Source organism: Phytophthora parasitica (assembly GCF_000247585.1).
Source record: "Phytophthora parasitica INRA-310 unplaced genomic scaffold supercont2.6, whole genome shotgun sequence".
Classification (NCBI taxonomy): Eukaryota; Oomycota; class Peronosporomycetes; order Peronosporales; family Peronosporaceae; genus Phytophthora; species Phytophthora nicotianae.
In genome coordinates, this window is record NW_008648992.1 from 1,355,114 (window position 1) to 1,377,506 (window position 22,393).

At 46.2% G+C, this 22,393-nt stretch overlaps 6 protein-coding genes across 11 annotated transcripts; 5 read left to right on the forward strand and 1 right to left on the reverse strand.

Annotated features, from left to right (window-relative positions):
• The first annotated feature begins 1,302 nt into the window (after positions 1–1,302).
• Positions 1,303–6,637, forward strand: PPTG_04142 (hypothetical protein). 6 transcript variants are annotated; one of them, XM_008897975.1, is made up of 9 exons: positions 1,303–1,757; positions 1,811–1,855; positions 1,918–2,091; positions 2,171–2,544; positions 2,611–2,767; positions 2,830–3,090; positions 3,163–3,365; positions 3,427–5,444; positions 5,527–6,637. In XM_008897975.1, exons 1-9 carry the CDS (start codon positions 1,730–1,732, stop codon positions 6,551–6,553), a joined length of 4,287 nt encoding a protein of 1,428 aa, XP_008896223.1. In that variant the 5' UTR covers positions 1,303–1,729; the 3' UTR covers positions 6,554–6,637. The 6 variants fall into 6 exon arrangements, with proteins under 6 accessions (XP_008896223.1, XP_008896224.1, XP_008896228.1 ...); XM_008897976.1 differs by having other exon boundaries at positions 1,303–1,855; XM_008897980.1 differs by having other exon boundaries at positions 1,303–2,091.
• A 2,789-nt stretch (positions 6,638–9,426) lies between these two features.
• PPTG_04143 (hypothetical protein) lies at positions 9,427–9,777 on the forward strand (the record flags this gene model as incomplete). The annotated part of the gene is made up of 1 exon (XM_008897981.1): positions 9,427–9,777. One exon carries the CDS (start codon positions 9,427–9,429, stop codon positions 9,775–9,777), a length of 351 nt encoding a protein of 116 aa, XP_008896229.1.
• Positions 9,778–9,879: 102 nt separating this feature from the next.
• PPTG_21580 (hypothetical protein) lies at positions 9,880–10,183 on the forward strand (the record flags this gene model as incomplete). Its single annotated transcript, XM_008898390.1, has 2 exons — positions 9,880–9,906; positions 9,971–10,183. The coding sequence occupies 2 exons, from the start codon at positions 9,880–9,882 to the stop codon at positions 10,181–10,183; spliced, it is 240 nt and encodes a 79-aa protein (XP_008896638.1).
• A 259-nt stretch (positions 10,184–10,442) lies between these two features.
• Positions 10,443–12,601, reverse strand: PPTG_04144 (hypothetical protein; the record flags this gene model as incomplete). Its single annotated transcript, XM_008897982.1, has 5 exons — positions 10,443–10,488; positions 10,551–10,618; positions 11,148–11,187; positions 11,781–12,057; positions 12,241–12,601. The coding sequence occupies 5 exons, from the start codon at positions 12,599–12,601 to the stop codon at positions 10,443–10,445; spliced, it is 792 nt and encodes a 263-aa protein (XP_008896230.1).
• Positions 12,602–17,051: 4,450 nt separating this feature from the next.
• On the forward strand, positions 17,052–17,769 carry PPTG_21581 (hypothetical protein; the record flags this gene model as incomplete). Its single annotated transcript, XM_008898391.1, has 2 exons — positions 17,052–17,341; positions 17,736–17,769. 2 exons carry the CDS (start codon positions 17,052–17,054, stop codon positions 17,767–17,769), a joined length of 324 nt encoding a protein of 107 aa, XP_008896639.1.
• A 3,272-nt stretch (positions 17,770–21,041) lies between these two features.
• Positions 21,042–21,329, forward strand: PPTG_04145 (hypothetical protein; the record flags this gene model as incomplete). Its single annotated transcript, XM_008897983.1, has 1 exon — positions 21,042–21,329. One exon carries the CDS (start codon positions 21,042–21,044, stop codon positions 21,327–21,329), a length of 288 nt encoding a protein of 95 aa, XP_008896231.1.
• Positions 21,330–22,393: the final 1,064 nt, after the last annotated feature.

The window sequence follows — 22,393 nt, forward strand, 5'->3', positions numbered from 1 at the left end:
CTTAAAAAGCACAGAAGAAATGACAACAAGCGTAACGATGTATTACGTCAAACCTTTTCGCTTTGAGTCCTCTAGCTGAACCGAGTCCTTGCAGCATTCTCAGGCGCCTGCGGCTTTGCATGCCTTCGAGGAATGCGAGCTTTAACACAATAAATTTTGAGGTACATATCGAATTGACATTCTCTTATTTGAGAATGACTGGCTCCTGAACGATGGCTGCATGTGTTATCAGCGATTGCACAGCCTACAGCCTGAACTTTATTGGCTCAGCACGCGGTTGAGCTGTGGTAGATGCATGGTGTATCCGCTGCAAAGCTGCCTACATCGTGTCGACAAACCTATGCCTACAGCTACCAGGATTTCAACAATGTTGTCGGATTTGCACTGCAAAGCTGATCACTAACTTCATAATCCCACGTAAATAAGGATTTAGGCTTCAAACCGCCCGCAAACTAGCGCTTTGACGTCCAATCGATAACGGTTTAGAGCTGTTGCGCCACAGCAGGAAGTTGGTTAGTCTTGCCTCACGAATACTATGTCCATTCCGCGAAACTAGTGCGAGTCAAGCAAAACTCTTGCAACGACTCGAGTTTGTACATCTCTTCAATTCAACGACATACAAATGCGTCCGTCTATCAAAGAATTTTTTTCTTTCTTCTACGAGTACTCGCAAAACGTTTAGGAATTGAGGCAGAAGAATTCGTACTTCAAAGTGTTCAGCAGAATCCTTGCGCTCAACGCACTGGACCCTGTGCCGACGCAGCACCTCAAGTTTACGCTCTCCAAACGGAATACGTCAACTCGCACTCAGATCCATGGGATAAGTTGCTCTCAGGTCTGGAGATCTTTCATGGTTTTTTTTTCTCAAGGCGTATTGGTGCGATGCGCCATGACGTGAAAGCACACAGTGGTGCTTTGTTCTGTTTTCAAACAAGCGATGACATACGCAGAATGACGTTGCGCAACTTGATGACCAACATCTGAATGTTTTGACGTTGCCTGAAGTTGCCTAACGTTGCTTAAAGTTTCTTAACGGGCGTTCTATAATCGGGAGCCTCGTTTTTCACATTTGTGCGAGAAGCAACTTTAGACAACGTCAACCCGACGGGAGTCGCTAAAGCAACATTGATAATCTGCCTTTTCACGGCACTGTATAAAGCAACATTGAAATGTCGCGGTTCAGCAACATTGGAGAATACGAAATACACAAGCACATAAACCTTAATAAAACTATATTTTATAGAAAGTTGGAGGTTTCTGAAAGGACGAGTGTCATGGCGTCCAATTTGCAAAACCGAGGAAGCGTTGGAGCCAATCTATCGCCCGGGTGTCAATAGTGCGCACCACGGGAACCCCGACACTGCCCTAAGTTAAGAGGGACCAAGCACTGCTATTCGAGGGTGTAAGCCCGCGTGCTGTAAGCAGGGAGACATCAATGCTTTGGCGTATGACTCCGAAATAGGATTCATTCCCTCCCTCTTCCTCCAAGCACACAAACATACTATTATTAATAAATCAATGTTGGCGATGGGGCGACATTGATGGTGAAAAGGCGACACAACTGCAGCAACTTCAGCAACGTCTTTTCTCTCCGAACCGCTGGTGAGTGTGAGCTGAACCGGACCGCTCGTTGTCAGAACCGCCGCCGACCTTAGAGCTCATTCAGAAATTTTCTAAGTGGAGCACACGTGAGTTAGACGTTGCGCAACGAGACAGAAGGGATTGGTCCATGACTAGCCGAGAAGAAGGAAGAGATCGTACGTAATTCCTAATCTAAGTAAACTGTCATGGTACTAACGTGTATATCTAGGGAGGTGGGAGGCGGCGCGACCGGACGTGAGGTTGAAGAAAAAGCGTAAGCAATCTGATCAAGTTGCTCATAAAATTGTGAGGAATTGCTAATATTGTTAATGGAAGGGAGGGTACACGGCAGAGACATGAGCAGGGCCATCAGCAAAGAAGACGAGGGTAGCGATGAAAACGACGGCGACCCGGATTACCATCCCCTCTTAGATAGCGAAGAAGCTGAGGAGCTTTACACCAACAGCGATGAATCTACTGAAGATCAACCAGTTCCCACCCAGCGCACCTGTAAGTGGCATAATACTTTGTCTTGTTGCCATGCCGCAATCTAACGTTATATGTGCTTAACAAATTTGTATTGATTTAGTAAGCGATTTGTCTGTCCCTTCTCCCATCCGAAAGTTTGTACCATCAATTGAAAATCATGAATTCAGTTCATGGGAGGAGTTCGAGAGTTTCAGGGAGCGGTACGAAAAGGAGCACTTTGTGTGCAATCGCATTCGCGATTCGCGTACGGTGAAATGGTGGAGCAACAAGTACCCTCACCGCGCTTTGCCATCTTCGTTCGAGTATGCTTTTCGACGGTATGCCTGCACTCTTGGATGCAGGCAGAAGTCACGAGGTAGCGGAAAGCGAACCGTACGGACCGAGCGTTTTCGTGGATGTGCCGCAGAATTTCGAGCTGTCCTCGCTCTCTCGGAATCAGATAAAGGTCGATGGGTTGTAAAGGTTCAGAACGAGGTGCGTTTTTTTTTCATGCGGAAGCGTTATGTTCTCTAACCAGTTTGTCCTGGCTGTTTGGATTAGATGAGGTGTCATAACCATAATCTCACTAAACAATTGTACGTTGCCATGAAGCGCTGCAAGGATCTCATTGATGATACTCTACTGGAGCAATTGGAGGCATTCGTCGAAACAAGCACCAGCACCAAGCAAATGACTGATTATGTATCTCGAAAAACAGGTAATGTTGAATAAGTTACATGCGGAGGATTTGCGTCACTGACAGTAAAGGCATGAATCCAGGGCTTCCTTTTACTCCCCAACAGATCCGGAACCTGATCAACAGCCGGCTCGGTGGCGTTGGTACAGAAGACAGGGTGAAAGCGGTAATCACAGAGTTTGTCCAGTCCTCAGCGAACCATTGCCTCTTGATTCAGGACGAGTGGGGGTTGACTATTGGAATTGTCCTTCAAAATGCCGCGCAAAAAGAGATTTTCAAGCGGTGGGGAGAGAACCTTGTCCTGGACTGGACTCACAATACGAACAACATCGGATTTTACCTTGGTACGTACAGACGTTGCGCAACTTGCCTGAAAATATGTATCATTCGTATACTAACAGTGGAATATATCGTAGGGAGCCTGGTCGTAACGGTCGCTAACGGACGTGGAATTTCTGCTGTCGATTTCCTTTGCATGAATCAGCAGAAAGAAACGCTGCAGGCGGTCCTTCGCTACTTTAAAAAGCAAAATCCCTCATGGACGGGTGTGGAGTCGCTCACGATCGATAAAGACTTCACAGAGATGGCGGCGCTGCAAGTGGAATTTCCTGATGCAAATGTAAGTACTGATCTTGAGTGTTTTGGTTTCTAGTGTGTTTAAATTTGTTGTGTGTTGTCAGATTTTTCTGTGCCAATTCCACGTACTTAGATATATCCGACGTATGCTGGGCACTCGGGCCTACTTTGTGTCTTTTGTTAAGAGAGCCGAAGTGGAGGATCTTTTCCGTTCTCTGTTGTACGCATCGTCACGACAACGATATCTCACTCGAAAATTGGTGTTTGAGAAGAGGGTACACGAAATTAGCCCTGGTTTTTTGGAATACTTTCGCCGCTGTTGGGACACGTGCAGCGAGCGTTGGAGTAATTATGGACGCCGTCGCCGATTCTCAGCAGGGAACACTACGACAAATCGTATTGAGTCAAGCTGGAATCAATTCAAGCAGCTTTTGGGAAAGAAATCGAGCATTGATAAGTGTTTGCAAGTCGTTGTTCAGCAGCAGTCGTGCGTGCTTCGGGATTTCCTCACCAGTATTGGCGGGTATCTGGTGAAGTCCCCAAATGTTATCGGCAGCCGCCCTCCTCTCGCCGCTTTGGGCCAAGTACTCAGCCCTTACTGTTTTGAGCGTGTGCGTCGTCAGTGGGATTATCACATCAGTTATGGAGCGGAGTGGCGGTGGCATTATTCGGCTACACCAACCGGAGACGTGTACAAGTTAGCATCAGCAATTGGAACTGGAGTTGAGGTTGTGTGGGTCCCAGGCGATGTGTGCATGTGCAATTGCTTATTTCAAGTCTCTACACGCCTACCGTGCCAGCACCTATTTAGCGTCATGGTCAAATGTCGTGACATGCCCGTATTTGACGTTGCGCAACTCTCTACTAGATGGTCTATGCCGAAGGCTGCTACGGTAGAACCTATAATGGCCGAGACTCTACAACATCTCTATGACGTTCGAGACGCTAAGTATGTGGATAATCAGGCATCCACTGCGCCATATCGTTTTGGGGCAGCGAAGAGACGCGTCGGCTACGCCAAAGTAAAGCGGGGAGAACACTGTGATCAAGCAGTGCTTTCGGATTGCGAGAAGTTCAATGTGGTACAAGCTGAGTTCTTTCCTCTTATTAGGGCAATGCAGCGATTGCCATCGCACGAGTTCTACCCGCGGTTTGCCGAACTGCGGTCAATTCTCGCCACATTCAAAAGAAAATGGAATATGGACACTACCAACATTCCCACAGAAGGTGCCGTGGACGGAGGCCTCGATCACGAAGCTGACAGCGAATTTAGCAGTGAAATCGAGGCGGATGATGCAGCCTATTATGGTGTTAGTGACCAAGACCAGTTAGATGGCACAACACTGCATGCTGTTGCACATTCGCAAGAAGACGCCAGTGGAAACGGATCGCCTGTCACGCAGAACGATTCTTCAGGAGATGCAGAGATTGACCTCGACACGTGTTGTGTTGAAGACCCATCTCAGGTCACTCAGCCTGATCTCGTAATTTCCGAGGCATCACAGGAGCTTTTGGAGATGGCTGTCAGGGCTGATGATACTAGTACGGCAGTGTCCACGACTGGCAATGCGCAACGTGCATTTGAAACTACCGAATCAGAGCCGAAAGCCAATAAAAAAGAGTCTGCAACAAGCGACACTACTTCAGACATTGCGCAACGTGCGCAACTTCCGCGTGGAAATGAAGTCTCTAGTGATTCCAGGGGCGTCGATGTAATCAATCTTCCGAAACCTTCAGTGGCTACACCAAGAAGTGGCAAGAAACGAACTCGCCTGGGGATTATATACGGGAATTGTGACTGTCCCATCCGACTTGATGAATTCCTCACGTGGGCAGTGGCTTATCCGGATTTAAATCGCGTACGTGAGATTATTGATCGCTTCCCTGTTCGTTTTGACCAAATGATACTTCGAAAGAGAACACCCGTAGTGGTCATGAGAAAAGCAGCTCCTTCTGATTTCGTCTACAATTTCCTGCTTCCTCAAGGCATTCAGGCTTCGATAACAAGCGAGTTGATTCAATGGGCCAGTGATAACAACTACGTGGAATGTGTTGAAGATGACGAGCCAGATTCTATCCCAGTGGCATATTATTCCGAGAACAAGGATTGGGCTTTCTCTTTGTAAGTAATCCGGAGATTTTGAGGTGTTTGCTTACTTAACTAACTGCTGTCTTCTGTAAAATGTGATTTTTTATGATATTAGAAAATTTACAGAGCTTGTCCACGACGTTTATGCCGTTCGAGGAGATATCGACAGCTACAAAGAAGATCTGGCATGGGTGGAGAGAGACTGGCCACATGAAGCAAGCATCTGTCTGCCATTTTTACCCATTGTGACGCATTCACTAAGAGATGCAGCTCATGAAGTTGCGCAACGTCTTGCAGAATCCTGGCTATCGCGAAGGTTTACTTTTCGAGCTGGGATTAAAGGGTCTGGTGGTAGAGCTGAGCTACGTGGCATACTAGGCTTTCTCGCTGGAAAAACACGGCTCAACGATGTCGTGATGCACGCCATGCTTCAACGCATCTGCTCAGGGATCTCTAAATCCTTTGCAATAGATCCTGTTAATGTGATCGAGCGCAAGATGAAGTTTCCAAGCTACCCACTGTCGCGATACAGCCACGTCGTTGTGCCTGTGTACATGAAGACTTTGGAGCACTGGATGATCCAGATCGTCGAGCTTCCAGCTATGTCCCAGAGTGAAACCCAGCTCAGAAATGTAGCTCTGGTATTGTATGATCCCCTTGGACCAGGTCATAACTCAAGATTTTTCGAGGATACATGGAGTTCTTATACACTACCACTGCTGAAGGAATGGTCTCGGCGTGATTGTGCATTAATTCAGGCCAAAAGTGGATCTAAATCGACACAACTCGGCAGAGGTGACACAATTCGTGAGATAGAACAGCCAAAGGAGATCACACTCACTGAAGTCGATGACTCCGTCGTGAAAATGAGATGGCTGCCGTTTCCTGTTCAAGGCGATGCTGTCAGTTGTGGTGTTTTTTTTGTCTTGGACAGGCATACAGCTACATCACTGGTAGCAGGACGTTCGAGAAAAACAAGAAGATTTCTGCAAATAATATGGAGATCATGCGCCTCTGTATCATGCGAGAGATTTTGTGCAAGGCTGATAGTGTTGAAGACGCCTCAGCCGATATTGACAATTGGCGCAAGGTGCAGAAGGTCAACAAATTCATCCACGAGTACTTCACAGCATCGGAGATGAGTGAAGCGATTCTTTAGAAGTACACGAATGCAACATTATATCTTCGTTGATCTCCATTTGATGTACATGTTAATTTCAAGTCGTTGTTATTTCTATAATGTCAAAGCAGGAGTACTTTTCCTGCCCGATAGAAGTTCCGTGCATGAAGTAATTTATCTGCACGTTGCGTACGTTGCACCGTTGTCGTCATTTATCGAATGAGTTACACGTTGCTAGACGTTGCTGAAGTTGCTCAGACGTTGCACACGTTGCCCACGTTGCTGATCTGTTAATGACTTTGACGTTGCTTTAACGAGAGCCTGCTTGGGGAGAGCCGAAGTGTTTTGCCGCCTAATTTTCCATAGAAGGGTTCAATAGTTCGTCGAGGGAGTGCGTTTCGTTGAAAATAAGAACATTTTCTTTGTGTGAGTACGCGACGGCCGTACGCTGGTACAACTTCCTCGTTTTGCCTTGGCCATTGATGCGAGGACGACCCATGTCTGTAGGGGGGGGGGGGGATTGCTGCAGTGGTGCTCTTTTATCTAAACTGGAACTAAAAATAAGCTGAACCACCCGCGTAAGTAATGTAGCCATATCAACAAAAATGGCTGCTGTTGATTGGTCGTTTTGCAAGTGACCCCAAGGACTAAACGACCCCTAGGACTACGATTATTCGGTATAAACTTTATGCGGAATGCGGGTTAGGTGATGAAATCCAATTATCCCACCCACCCCAATTCTTCTCTTCATCCCCCTCGGATTCTTGAAAACCTGTGTTTTCCGGAACCCTGATTCCTGGTGTGTGTCTGTGTGTTTTCCCCAGAATCCAGGTCGGATCAATTTGAGGTTATTACTGGTAGTGCTTTGGTACGAAGCAAACGTACAGCTCAATTGGGTTTGTGTATTGTGTTTTACATACGTACAGTACAAGCTTTAATACAAACACCGAGTAAATCAATTTATGGATTTCAACAAGGTATGAATCGACGGAGGTAAAATAATTCAGAATCGTATTAACTTAAAAAGATAATAACATTCTGGGTTATGCTTATCCAATGTCGTTCGTAAAATCCAGGTCTCGCTGTCGTTGTTGATAGTGTTTTTGTATTTTTTTTTCGATACAATAGCTAACCTGGATTAGCTCCCGCTCCCATAGACTTCAACTACATCTCTAGATTGATCTACGCGTCAAACTATTTGTCTTGATCAGCTTAGATTTGTTCTAAGCTGATCAATCTAGAGATGTAGTAGAAGACTATGGGACTGATGGACGGCTTGGACCAAGGTTCTCCATCCTTCAAAATCTGACTCAGGCGACCATTTCGGTGAGAAATAGAGAAAAGAGATCTATGAGTATTGTAATTTTCCCGAAAATGAAAGGTATCATGGCTTTTCTAGATGTTTCGCATTGCTTAGGTACCTTTTTAAGAATAATGGACCCCAGTTCACCTCGCGCTCTATTATATTCCTTGTGCATTTTAGTCAGACTACTACCCCAAATCATCTACATAACTAATCCCCTGAGCAAGCGACGTTGAAATGCTAGCTTCGACACAACAACTAATATTACTATCCTTGTCCAATCTACATACATACGTATCAATATGGCACAACCTTCCCCCAGACAACAATATAGTATATTACTAACAAATCTTCCCAGCCGTAATACTAGTACATGTACAGTCGTCCCTGCAAAATCTGGAAAGGTGAAACCAATAAAGACTGCGAAGCTGCAACATTCGCGCAGGTTGTACATAGATGCATAATATACTGCGTTATTAAGTAGTTATTTTAAGCAACAGCTTTTTGCAATTCTATAATTACAGGTTATGGAAGGTTATTTAGGTGAAGGTCGAAGTAAAAAAAAAGGTGTAGTAGGGCGTCACGTAACGCAACCTGCGGACGCGTTCAACAAGAGCAGGAGCCGGAAGTCATCAACGTAACGCCTGAGTGATGTGGAGCGCACAAGCGAGGATGGTGGCAGATTGAGGGGGTTGGTGACGGAGGCGAGCCAGGAGGCTGCTGTCACCGGCGCCAAGGGCGAGAAGGATCGCAAGAGGGATTGATGCGACGGCGAGAACAAGGAGTAAGTATACGAACGAGGCGAGGCGATACGAAGGACGATGACGAAGAAGATGAGTGCGAAGAGGGAGAGGTCCAGATAGGAGTAGAAGGCACTGTAGCACCTTTGAAAAAAAACACGGTTGCAAAACCCGCGTTGACCAATGCGCCAGGTTCTTTTGGTTGCGCAACCTGGTTCAAGTGGTTTTAGATGGTTTTATGTAGAGCTGGTGTACATCTAAAGTGCCAATTTGTGCACTCCGTCTTTTAGCTTTTTTGTTCGGTCACTTCCTCGGAAAGTTCCTGTGAATGTACTGGCACACGGCACCATACAAGCGGCCCGCATCGTGATGATGTTCCTGCTGGTGATGACTGTTTCTGACCGACCGTTACACGCGTTATGAAGGCATCAGCGGTGTTCATGACGACGTTGGTCAACAACATCATTTCTCTTAACATTGTGCTTCCTATTTCGTTCGAGGATCGTGAGTCAGTCTACCGGGAACGCCCGACCTAGACGTACAAGTGTTGGAACTCGCAGGAGATTGAGAGGAGATCTTGAGACGTCGCAGCAAGAGTGAGACGACGAGCGGCTCCAAAAGAATGCGAAGTAGAGCAAACGACGGAGTACGCAGAAAGGACGAGCAGTTAGGAAACTCCTACACAGGAGAATCCATATTTGTACATGCCAAACAGGCTTACATAACAACTAAATACAATCAGTCTTCAATCTACCACGCCGAGCTCACATCAAGTGCTGCTACAGAGCGCACAAGCATCCAAAAACAAGGCACTATGGTACTCTGCTGACTAGATTCTCGCAGCGTTCCTGTATGCACTCCTGTGCGTCTTCATCTTCACGTTCGTGTGGTAGTTTTACTGGCTTCACCACAACGTTGTTGTACTGGATGAACTTATCGCTGCTAATCCTGGTGCAGACGTCCATAGATCAGATCCAGGCGTACGCGTTGACAGGCGTGAGGGTGGCGGAGACTATTGGCGTGCTAATGAACTCGATCTTCACCCTGTTCATGGGCTTCAACCCTTCTGTGAATAGGAACAAGAGCAGCTACATGTGGTTGTACGCCATCACACCTCAGCACTACCCGTTCGATACCCTTGGCTTGCTGATGTTTGGCCAGTGTGACGTCGACCCAACGTGGAACGAAAGCACGCAGGCATGAGCGAATGTTGGCTCGCAGCTCGGGTGACAGGTCTTTCAGTGTCAATCGACATATCACAGTGAAGAGCTACACTAATTTCAATGGCGACCCTCCAAGTTCGGCATGCTCCACTTGGAAAGGTGGGCGCAGGTAGGCTACGTGTTCAATTTCATGCGTGCGGAGGATAGTACTCGGTGGCTGGTGTATGATCTAGCACATCAAGAACCTAAAAGACCAGCAGATGACCAACAAGATCAGCAACTGCATCAACATTCTAGAGGCCAAGGACGTCTTATGCGGAGGACGAGATGACGCCCAGATCCGGAGTTTGCTGAAGAATCTGTTGAGGGCCTTCGAGATGCTGACGAACCGTCTTCTTCCGAGGAGGAAACCTTGCTGCAGGTCTTCACTCAGCTCGACGGTATGACCAACTCGCCCACTGTTGCGGCAAGTCTAAGTGCGGGTGGAAGTACGGGTTTGGAACGTTTCAATTCTGGTCAGTCACTAGGCGTCATCAATGTCACTGACGAAGGGGTGGCGTTTATAGTTCTCGTCTAGAACACATACTGCGAATCAACAACAGAAGTTTCACCGATAATAGTGGTTGCTTCATTTTACTTAGTTTAGAAATTACTACTCTCACCTGGCCTTCACCAACACAGTCAGCATTAGTTTTGATTTACCGCCTACGCTGGATCAGTTGAGGGCTTGCGAAATGCCATACCGTTGTTCCTAGATATAAGAAGCAGTAAATATCAGCAGTGAAGAGTGATTTCAACAGCATATATAATTACCTGGACTGCTCGACGAAGGCTCCGACGTCTTTGAAGCTCCGCCAAAGTAACTTTTTTGCCCCGTAGCGCTGGCATTCCGAAAAAAATCGCAGTCAATGAAACTAGGAAATAGAGTTTGATCTGGTTCTGGAATCGCCGCCAACGATTGGACTCGAATTTCCGCCAATTTCTTGCTGAACCTCTCTGCTTCAGGTTTTGCAGCGACAGCGTTTTGGGTGTTCATGTGAAGGACCACAGGAGGATCGTCATCACCTTCTAGCTCATAAAGCACCCCGGTCCAGTAATTCACTGCCAGATCTGAACCCACTACAGATTTATAGCCCGAATCGCTTTCAGCATAGCACAAGAAGCGGTCATTGCGATTGCGAAGTTGTGTACGTTCAGTTGGATCTGTTAGGCGTCTCCTCTTGGAAACGCTACCGGTATCAGAACACTCATTTTCTCGGACTCGCTTTCGAACCAGCGCTAACTTCTTTGCCTTCTCTGGATCCATTAGGTTTCGCTTTGAAGTATGAATGAGCGCTAGCTCGCTGAAGTAGCGATCTTTGTGGCTGTATTGACCACTATAGACAGGATTGCGAGAGCCAAGGTCGGCACCTTGCTACCACGCATTTCCATGCGCATACAGAGCCAATAACTGCGTATAGATGTAAATCTCTAAATGAGAGCATCGTATGGTCTTCACCAATAATCCACTAATATTGGTCTTCATAAAGTCTTGTAGTATCATCGCCAAGTTTGAAGCGTCTAAAGTACTATACTTCATTTTGGTATAGCGAGCTAACTGAAGTTAGAAGGGTTTTCCGATAGTTACTTTCCAGCTGCATTGTGAGCAGGATGCAAAAACAGTGCCATGGTTGCTCGCACTGCAGCCAGCGATTTTCCACTTCACAAATGAGATTTTGACTGGCGAATTGATGCTGAGGCAAGCAGTAAATATTTCGAGATAGCAGACAACATCGTGTTTTCATCCCTCTGCAACTTTAAAGACGCAAATGCTAATGACCGGGTGACTCCTTCGGCGTCAGCTAACGGGTATCAAAACGAAGCTCGCCCGAAAATACAATGTGTGCTAGGAAAATCGTCGTTGTTTCTAAATTTCAGCCCCAATAATTCCAGTGCACTACGAACACGAAGTAATGACGCGAAACATCCGTGCATACTATTCCAGCGGGTGTCGCACAACTGGTGCAAACACAAATCATGGCCGTAGATTTCTTGCATGCACACCTCAGTCTTTGCAAACACATGGAGGAAGAGGTCTTAATGGTGTTCACGGCATCGGACGCATCTTTGGCTACGGTTGAGTACTCCGTTTTCGAGACAACTCTCACCAGGTTGTTCAATTCGTGAGCAAAACCAATTGAGAAAGCGACCTGAGGCCATCGAAGACTCAGAATCCTTCGTGCCCAACCAAATTGTCCAGCGTTGTCTGTAACCGCAGCTCCGATGTTCCAACCTTCTTCTTCCATCTTCTTCATCACCTGCTTCATTTGCTGAGCGATGGCTACTCCATCATGACGTGAGCCAGTTTTGAAGAGACCATAGATAACTTGCTTACCATACAGCCACAACATACAGCCCAATAAATGAGCCCGCGCAATGTTCTGCCAGACATCAGAAAGAAAATTGACACGGCTTTCAGAGTTTTGCTGGCATTACTTTTGAGTCGCAATGTCGTAGTCTTCACAAGCTACTGCATAGAGATCCAGTACTTTCCCTCCCTGCGTCTTGCGACTTGGCAGCGGGTCGACGTCAATTGCCATTTCGTGTGCTAAGTGCAGAAGACGGTAGGTAGATTTACGCTCAATAAACGTATCCGGAAGATTGTTGTCGGCCTGAAATTCCAAGAGAACTCGCTCAAACAGCTTGCGCTCTTCCTCGTGGGAGAAACCAGTGTAAAAGTCATCAATGCGCACCTGCTTCCTTGTGCTCGCCTGTTGAGGCCATGTAATATCCTCGCTGAGGTTCCTGTTGGTTCCGTGCCTGTTGGTAGTAAAACTGGTAGCGCCGGATGTGGTGGTCGTATCGCGGGATTGAACGTGAGCCATGAAATGCTAACAACGTTTTAAATGAGCCCGGAAGCTCTCAATCCTCCCCTTAAGTTTCGTAGGTTATTGGAGGGCGTACGTACCGTCCGGTCTTATGGAGGAAGAGTAGGCGTTATGACAATGCTTGCAAATGTGCCAGGTGCGGTTATTCCTACACTCAAATTTGGTATTGACGAATTATGAGCCCTCATTGCTCGCTGGGTGCCCCATGGCGGTAGTTGTTGTACACCTAGACTTTTTTTTGCCTTGTTTCAAGAAAGGCAGAAGGGTTTATGGCAAACGCGGCGGCGAGTTGTCCACACTAGCAACCGCAGACCAACTGCAGGATATCAGGAGTCAGGTGCTGGCACACCGCATACTTCAGATCAGTTGCTAACATTTTGTGCACGTTTTGTCAAGATCAAAGAGCAGCTCTAATCCCACCTGATCCAATCTGATGAAAAACCTGCACCGACCAGGTTATTTTGGTTGTTGCTGGTGGTTTAACCAGGTTTAACCAATGTTTTTTTGTAAAACCAGGTTAAACCAAAAACCAGCCACCGGCCAACACAGACCGTAGGACAGCGGTAGCTAGACGACGGGGTGGTAGATAGGAGGGTAACGAGCTGCGGTTAGGCAGACTCGACCCTCAGTTGCGATTTGTTGCTGGTTAGTGGCGGATCAAGTCTAATAAACGAGGTTGCGCCAAAGTGACGGGGTTTCCACGTCGCAGACAACGATGCTAGGTCACCAGAGCGTTGAGTGTAACCGGCGGCGTAGGCGGAAATAGAGGCGGGCAGCAGAGAGTGTAGCGTCCCTTGTGGGGTGGCGTAGCGATTGACAACTGCCACGTTGGCTACTAGTTCGCTGAATTTTCATTGTCTATATCCGAATCAACCACAAGTTCCGCTCTCTTCTTTGCTGTTGCGATGAATTCCATACATTGCTCGATGCGAAACTTGACAATGTACAGGGGGTGGTTGCGTTGGTAATGAAGTGCGTAAATTACCTCTATCGCTTTGTGGGAATCCATTTTAGAGCATGACAGGCTAGTTGTAGCTGGAGGTTATGGTAGTTTGACAGAAGTTTCTGTACGTGGTCAAGATCATTCACAAAGATACCGAATTATCTTTCTTTCGTTGTCACGTTGCTTTCATTCTTCAACAGCATCATATCAATCGCAACTACGTTGTTGGCTGCATCCTGATCTGGAGATGTGAGTGCCAGCATACGTTCATCACCAACCTGTCATTCAGCTGGACATGCTGCTCTCTATTAAGCTATCATTATAGCCATTTTCTTGCCGCTTACTGATGATTTCGTCGCAAACCTGAGCACCAAGTGGCTACAGTGTACACCCGAATCTATGGGCGCTCCTGCAATCACTGCTGTAACTTCCATTATCCCACAACAAATAGTGCTCGCTAATGACCAAAACCCATACTTCACGCCCCCACCAAGCGGTCATGGGCGAAAGTCGATCATCGCGTATCGACTGGTGTGAACAACAGTTCCAAGTAGCTTCACTGCGTCTTGCGGCAAGACATAGTGACGCTACTTGTAATCTCACTTTCAACGACCACCGGTAAACCATTTCAGGAGAAAAAACTGAAAGTGATGTTTTCAACAAAACACGACTGTTTGAGAAAAACCAATCAATTGTGTTGAGCTTTCATAAAACAGCATACGACAGACTCCGCTGATTGTTCAAAATACAAACAAGTTGCTGTTAGAGGCTGCTTACAAGAGGTAGAGACTCCAACATGATGCGTCGCGCAAACGTCGACGTACCTAACGAACATGTAAGTATATTATGTAGGTTTTCGTGATTGCTTTCGTGTTCTAAATGGCAGCGTTCGCGCGCTACCCTTACTTGCGTGTTCAGTTTCTTAGATACGGCGGACCAATATCGTGACCTTCAACTGCGACAGCTGCAGACAGCGAATGGATGACCAATTGATAGGCCCTTCACGCTATCATTGCAGAGTCGCACTGCCTGTTGCTCACCCACCGTCGTAGGGACCTCCTTTCCTGTGGTATCTTCTATTGCCGCCGATAGTCGGCTCACCATTGCTCTTCATTCTGAGTAGGTCTGTCCTTTTTCATCGTGTTGACAGGTCACTTGCGTTGATAGACTTGCATGGAGGCTGCCCCTCGCTGACATTACCATACCACCAAAGGCACAACGCTCGAAGCACATCTGTAGTAGGAAATTCAAACTTTTCTGGTAGCAAGTGTATTTTGCCGAAGTACGACCGATAGACTCTCTCTGTTTCTGTGAGAGAGGGCTATCCGAGCCTCAGATCTTGGTGGAGACCTTGTTCAATGTTTGTTATAGTTGCTGTGTGTACTCCTGCTATCACAAATGCCCTTCTTTTCCAGTAGTTGCGTAAAACGAGCGGTCAGCATATCGGGAAGGTCATATAGCTTAGTATGTATGACTTTTTGCAATCCAAACACAACAGCTTGAGGAAGCATTCCCGAAGATTTCATCTGGGGTGAATCACCGCGTATTAGCTGCGTTTGTAGTCGAACGCGCAAATTATTAAGGCATAGAATAGTTGTGCCTCTCAGGCGTGGGTTGCACGTAGCACTGCTGCTAAAGAGTTGTGGTGACATACCAATAAAACCAAGCAAAGTTTTAGAATTGACTGCAGCAAGCGATCATTGAATAAATTCGGAAACAAGCTCTGCATTCCTTCCACGACGCCAACACTGTCGTATTCCTTGAAATGAGGTGGTAGAACAGCACTATTAAGAGGAAGTCTCGCCACGACTCTACCAAGGAACGGATCATCTGCTGCTGCTTTATAGCGCAAGTAGCGATCTTGCACTCCTCCACGAGACCACCCGCAACGCAAGTACATTATGACGATAGGCGGACCTACCATACTGCCATTACATGTAATTATTGCAACGCCCTCCGTACTGAATGCGTTCCGTAGCTCTTGTTGTCATCAGATAGATCCAGCTCCCCCGCGAAGGCCTTGCGAAATAGGTTTCGCTTAAGAGAGCCCGGAAAAGAGGGCTGCAAGACCAATAGACACCTGTGGGGGGGGGGTAATAAATTCACCGTAAACAGTTCGTTTTACACTTTCTGCGGCAAAGCCCAATGAGGACCGGGAAAACTAAAACTGACTTCACTTTAAATGATATATTTTGTTTTATGGAAATCAAAATCTTCAATAGGTTTGGTTTTTACAATCAGATCTTCAATCGGATGGTAGTGGTTATAATGAGCGAGGCTACAAAACTGGCAAAGATCAAATTATCCTACAAAAATGGTGGAAATCAGTGATTGACTTCTGGGTATTGTAACGGCCCAGGTGTAAGTTGAGTTACTAGCTTAAACCTAGCGGTGAGGAAACTTAGGTATACTTAGACGAAATATCTAAATCAGGGTAAAATCAATTCTGTTTTATTTCGAGTCAGGGCGGCTTCCCCTGGCCTCATGTGAACCACTGAAATGTAAGTCATCACGTCATAGCTAAATAATGGGTTTGTTTCCACATTATCAGTCAACCACATAATGACAGGTCAGCACACGCTAGATGTGTTCCACTATGTCTACTTCTGTAATATCTAAATCTAGACTACGTGTGTAACAGGGGTGACCCGTTAAAGGTATAGTGAATCCCTATTACTTTGCTCATTAAATCTCTTTACACTAGATAATCCAGTCATCGTGTCCTGTAAGAAGCAAACTTATCTCACGGCGCTCTTGCAGTATCATTCCACACGAGCGCATATGTCAAAATAGCCACTCTTGTAGAAAGAACTGTCGCTTTCCCATTTCCGACATCTTGAGTTGGTAATAGTTCTTCACCGGCGTTAATTTAAAAACTGCGAGTTTCCCAAAAGCTTACAGAATAATCGTTGTTGTTTTTTTCTGTGATTCTGTCACTGCTAAATTTTCGATTCACAGTTGTGTGCTCCAATCTTAAATAACCGTTCTCGTCAAAAATTCACCTATCAAGACATAGCGTCAATATTACAATAAAAACCCAGCCATCCAATAGACTGCTCAGCCGTTGCGCAATCGACTAGCAGCACATCTTACTCCCGCTGGCAGTTTTAGCACCAAAACGGATGGCCACCGCATTAAACCTTTTGGCCTACAAATGGTATCAAGGTCAACAGGCACGATCACTTATCACTTTGGGTCCTATCGCTTTTGTCCTTCGCCAAACATCTCTACTTCCACGCGTAGTGCTGCCGTCGTCATCGTTTCTCTCTGCTAGAAGGAAATCGCCGCCCGAGACGCCAACATCGATAACCTACCCGCCTCACAAGATGCCTCAGACCCCCCCCCCCCCCTGACTCGCTCATTTTCGATACTTACTTGGAACAACACGCCCCTGAAGTCATCGTTACACTCAGAAAATTTACGGTTAGCAAGTTCTACCTACTATACGTGGAGGACATTCTGGTTGGCCAATGGACATGTGGGCACGGCAAGAAGAGCAACACCATGGCAGTGGAAGCTTTTTTATGGACGCTCTGTGTTTTTAAGCACTATGCTACATGCAATAATTACGCACTCGACTTCGGGTTTAAACTGCCCACTTCTGAGCAGCTCGTCCACAGAGTCATGGACATTTGCAAACCTGTGCTACGTCAGTCGTTCGACATTTCTCTCAGCATGAGGGACCAACCAAGCAACGGCCGGGTCATCGCCAACAACCCCTACGCTCTATATGCAGCCGACGTGAAGTTCCAATTCGCACTCCGACTATCGAGGCGCTTCGAAGAAGCCCGTCGGTACATCTCGAATAAACACAAGCTTTATGACTACAAAACTGAAGCTTCTATGAACCCCCATGGTGGAGCGATATTTGTCACTGTAGAAAATCAGGCAACATGTCCAAATTATATGGCCGGTGCGGTGTCCGATAATACATTTTTGTCCAATCGTGTTGCTGAGAAAACCAGTCAATGAGAGTCTTCTCGATGATCATGGTGGGGGATTGAGCACTACCAAAATTTGTAGACACCGCTAATAGATAAGGGCTACCAAGGAGCCTTTTCAATGGTCCATGCAGTGCACCCAAAGAAAAACCGAGGAGCGGCGAGCTCATGACAGATGAAGTCACGCGGAACTGCCGCGTTTCCGCTGACTGCGATTTCGTCGGAACAGTTTTGGGCGTGTCTGCAGCCTGTGGAGAGCCATGCACGCAAAGATCAAGTGAAATGAGATCTTGGTCGACAAGGCAAGCACTCTCTGCCGTGCAACGACTAATTTTCATGCTCGGATCAACCCTCTCTGCAGCGAAGACGGCGGGTGTTACCGTTCTGTCACTGCTAAGTACAACGCTATGGCGGACGAGAGACGCACTCACCGTGCACAGACTTAAAGGGCCTACCGTCGTCGCCGCGATGCCCGTCTCAAAGTGGACCGAAGTGTTCTTGCACATTCTGCCGGACGTCGACCAGTAAGTGCTGAGTGGGCGCCTGCTAAAACACACTTATGCTCGCATTATGTCGAACTAGAGTTGATAGCCTATTTAGACGTGATTCCAGTCTCAACAAATTGCCTGTATGAACCACCGTCGATACCTCAATTCGTGCAACTGTCATAAACTGACCTAGGTTTTGCATTTGCCAATCGTATCCAATCTGAATATGACATCTGGTCGAATACCACTGTCATGTTGCCTACCTCCATCATATACCACCTGTTCAAAATTTAATACTTTGACATGGCTTTTGGCCTTCGATATGTTGCCTACATAAGCAAGTTTTGGTCGGCACCCAGTGGTCCCAAACTACTGTAAAACACAATTAGCCCGTTAAAAATGCAGTGACTGATCCACTATTCGGCAATATTACTATTACATCACTATTTTTCTGATTTTGAATTTTCTCTTAGCTGATATGCATGTTAGCTGGTATGCTTCTGCATGTCTCACTGGCTTGACCTGTGTTTTCGTCAGTTGCAGGGTAACTGGTTGCGAGATTTAATGGGAAGGCGTTGAAGAATGCATTTTTATTCGTGATTCGCTGGAGCTATCCCCAAAATGGATACGTATGATTGGCTAAATATCTATTGTGGACTGGCCATGTAGAATCGCACGTGGGAGATCCCAGCTTGCATGGGCGTTGATTGGCTAGTCGGCATTCTTTAAGAATGTACTGCAAAGCTCCGTAAGAATCACTATTAGAGACCTGTGGCTCCAAAAATAGACTTCTTTAAGTATAAAACCCACCTCATAACTCCACTGAAGCTAAATTAAAGCATCTAAAAATATCCACAAGGAAAACTATTATTAGGTTATCCAGATTTTTGTACAGATATGTCTTACTCCAGAAACTACAGTTCCCTAACCCCAACATTTTTGTCCTAAAGAAAAGGACCAAACATCGCTTAAGTACGATGGAGATTGTTGATTGGAAGTGAGTATTTTCCGACTGGGGAGTAGGCTTTCCCTAGCACATTTTTGCGCAACTGGTGAACAAACCCGATATGCAGACTTTTTTGTATCCGTACCACGTATAGCGTATACGCAACGTATACCACCTGCGTTTCAGTCACACAAATTCTCCCCCCAGCAAACGCGTGATATCTGAGGAAAAGGATGCCGCAGCGGCCGCGAAGCGCGCAGAAGCGGCCTCTGTCTGCCGACGACATTGGCAACGGAGGCAAATTACAGCGCCTTCTATGGTTCCACGATCGAGTGCCAGCCGTTACAAAGCGCTCTGCAAACCGTGAGTGAGCTTCGAAAGGCTGGTGCAACGAAGACCAGAATATTAAAGTTTATAAAGGACAACTCCGACAGCAATCCAAAATCACAGGATGCCCATAATCTAGTCCGCAAATTGAAGGAACATGAAAGCGGGAGTGGTCCTAGCGCCAGCGGGAAGCGCTTGAAGAAGTGGGTATCGGAGTTCGGGAATGTTCCGGGGAACGTAGGTCCTGTGTTCGTTGACGCCATGGGGAAAAGGTATGAGAGGCTCTAACTGATACTACAAATGTATTTATATTACAAGGATCTAACCATTTTATAATGTTAGAAAAAAATACGGCCTGTATACCTTACTGACTAAGCCCGTGCTGTCAATATTTGATCAGCTCCCGGAAAGTCTTATGGTCGACGTGACTAGCAGAAAGAATCGATCAAAGTACAAGGTTTTCTCCTTCATGGCGCATGACACGTTTGGCAAATGTAAATTTGTGCAGCATGCACTTCTACAGAATGAAAGGAGTGCGACACTTCAAGAAGGCGCTTCATTGATGAAATCTACAAGAAGGTCAATGTGTACCACGCTGACTACGATCGTGAGATGAATCTGGTTGCGAAACTCGTCAGTGAACATGCATGCGAGCTAATATGGGTGACTTCTCCAGCTATGGTTCATAAGGATTATATTTAGATCATACAGACCGAACACATACTAGTTGTTTGCCGGAGGGATGGAGATGCGACTCAACCTGCTGGGCCGCCGGACAGTGTGTTAATGGAATCAGATAGCGCGTCAGATGATACAGGTAACCAGTCGGGCGAATCTGGTGTCCAGTTGAGAGAGTCTCGTTCTACTCTGGAATGACCGAGGATTGCACTTTTGAAGTAGCAAGTCCACCAAGATCTCGTGGCTGTCCAAAACAAACGAGTAAATCGAAGAAAGCTGCACGTCGAAAAATATCGAGATGGTTCAAGTTGACTCAGACTTGTATTCATCAAGTTTAAGCCAATCGTACAAAAAGCTGTTCAAAACCAGCCCACTTACGAGAAGTCGGCAGCTACTCTTTCCAAGTTCAAGCTGTTCGAGTTCACCTAAACCCCCAGAGCTCCAATTGCCCAGAATATAGCAAGGCTGTCTTCCGCAAAAAATTCTCCCTGTCCAATCGATCGCTCGGATGTTCTGGAAGGAGTTTATTGAGACGTGCCAAGCAAAAGTGACACCCCTCCAAAAGGCACACAGGGATTCGTGTGGATGAAACTTAGGCGAGCAGGAGGTTGCCGTGGAAGTAATTCGTGAAGGCACGCTTGCAAAAAGGACTCTAGGTATCATGAAAAGTGGCATAGTGCAATGACAATCATCCAGCATATTGACAAGGCATTTCCTGGACCGAGACCATCGATTTTACTCTTCAAATGCCCAAACATTTCAGGACTGAGCCAGATCACGATATATTGGCAAAAATCAAGTCAGTTCCACTTTTGTCGGCTCAGATACGAGAAACCCAGTATGTGTACTTTTAGTAAGTATCGATTTACATGTATTTCTTTATCGTGATTGTGCAGGCAGAAGCACTGGAGCTAGTGAACAAATCTACGCTGGGTGACAGCATCATAAATGCGTTGATGTTGAAGTTATTTGCCGAAAGGTCAGACACGATTGGGGTCGATACATCAATCGCTGTAAATGTTATGAATGGTTTCCTCCATGAAGAGCGTGTTCATGGGTGTGACGGGTGCTTTTGATCCCAGTTATCTGTGGAAGAAATCACAGCCGCTCAATTATGCTGGACCTGACAACAGCAGAAGTGCTCATCTTCGACCCGATGAACTCGAGCTACCGGGTGGAAGTCCGACGGCTTGCAGAGGAGTTAATGATAATGCTGCCTGATTTTGCTCCGAGGAAGTATCGGATACGACCGTATCGCAGTGAGTTTGGAGCGCAAGTGGATAGTTACAATTGTGGCATGTACATGCTGTTAGGCTTTGAGGTCTTTGCTGGCGCTGAAAGCCTTAGACTGCTAAGTAGAAAAGAGCTGCAGTATCTACGCTACCGGTACCTGTGTACTTAACTCAACATGTTTCAATCCTTTTAATCTCTTATTTCGTCTCTATGTGGGTGCACGTCGACAAATGATCAAAATGTACGTTTTGTTGACCACAATATGTCTTGCGTTGGTGCTGCGAGCAATACATGCGCTAGCAAACCGATGGCTCGTGGCTCTGAGATGAACATCCGGTATACGCATACTTTAGAGGACACATCGGGCGATGACCTTACAGGCTCTTGCCCAGTCGGGCACTTTCGGGCTTCTCAGTCGGTAATGATGTGATAACAATGTACTGCCTCGTGTTACCCAGCCGATAAAAATAACGAGTGCCTTGCCGATTTTGTCCTGAAACCAGCGTGTAGGACAAAACTAACTTGAAGTTTGAATGGAGGCTCTTCGATACAGCTCAAGTGCGATTTGTCATATATAACAGCTATAGCTGATATACAGAGGTACTACGGGGGTTTCCAAGGTAAAGTGCCACTTAATGAACCCAAGTTTAATTGAGGTTTTTGTCCTATTATCCAGAACAAAACTCTCGTATGCTTTGTTACTAGTGACAAACCCCGCAATACATTTTGGCCCTGTTGGACAACAGTAGACACTACGAAAACTACACCACGTATAGAGCCCTTTTGGTAGTATATGACCATGGCAGTAATACCACATAACTCTCCATAATGATGCCAAGCCACGGATCTGAATTTTGGTCCTATTTTCTATCCTTAATTATCAAGGTGTTGGGGCTAATGAGAGTTTCAAAATCATGGGAAACACCGATGTGTCATCGCTGATCGTATGTAAAACCTTTGTTATTAATAAATGTAATACAAAGCCGTGCTGGCGCCCGGAAAAGCTCTGGATTTTATTGGCGCTTTTCTATTTCAAGGAGTTTATAAGAATGGATACATCGACGTAGGAAGATGAAGTAAACCTCAGTTAATATGTATTTGCTCGCACTCTTTCTTCTCGAGAACTATCCACCAAGCTAGTTGGTTGATAAATTGTTGCTGTCGAAGCAATATGTAGCTCATTACGTCCGTTGCTAAAACTAATGCTTGGGCTATCACAATGCAAAACGAAGA

Coding starts and splice junctions, on each gene's coding strand:
- PPTG_04142 (XM_008897975.1), top strand. CDS start 1,730: ATGACTAGCCGAGAAGAAGGAAGAGATC. Junction 1,856..1,917: donor CGTGAGGTTGAAGAAAAAGC/GTAAGCAATCTG, acceptor TGTTAATGGAAG/GGAGGGTACACGGCAGAGAC. Junction 5,445..5,526: donor AAGGATTGGGCTTTCTCTTT/GTAAGTAATCCG, acceptor TTATGATATTAG/AAAATTTACAGAGCTTGTCC.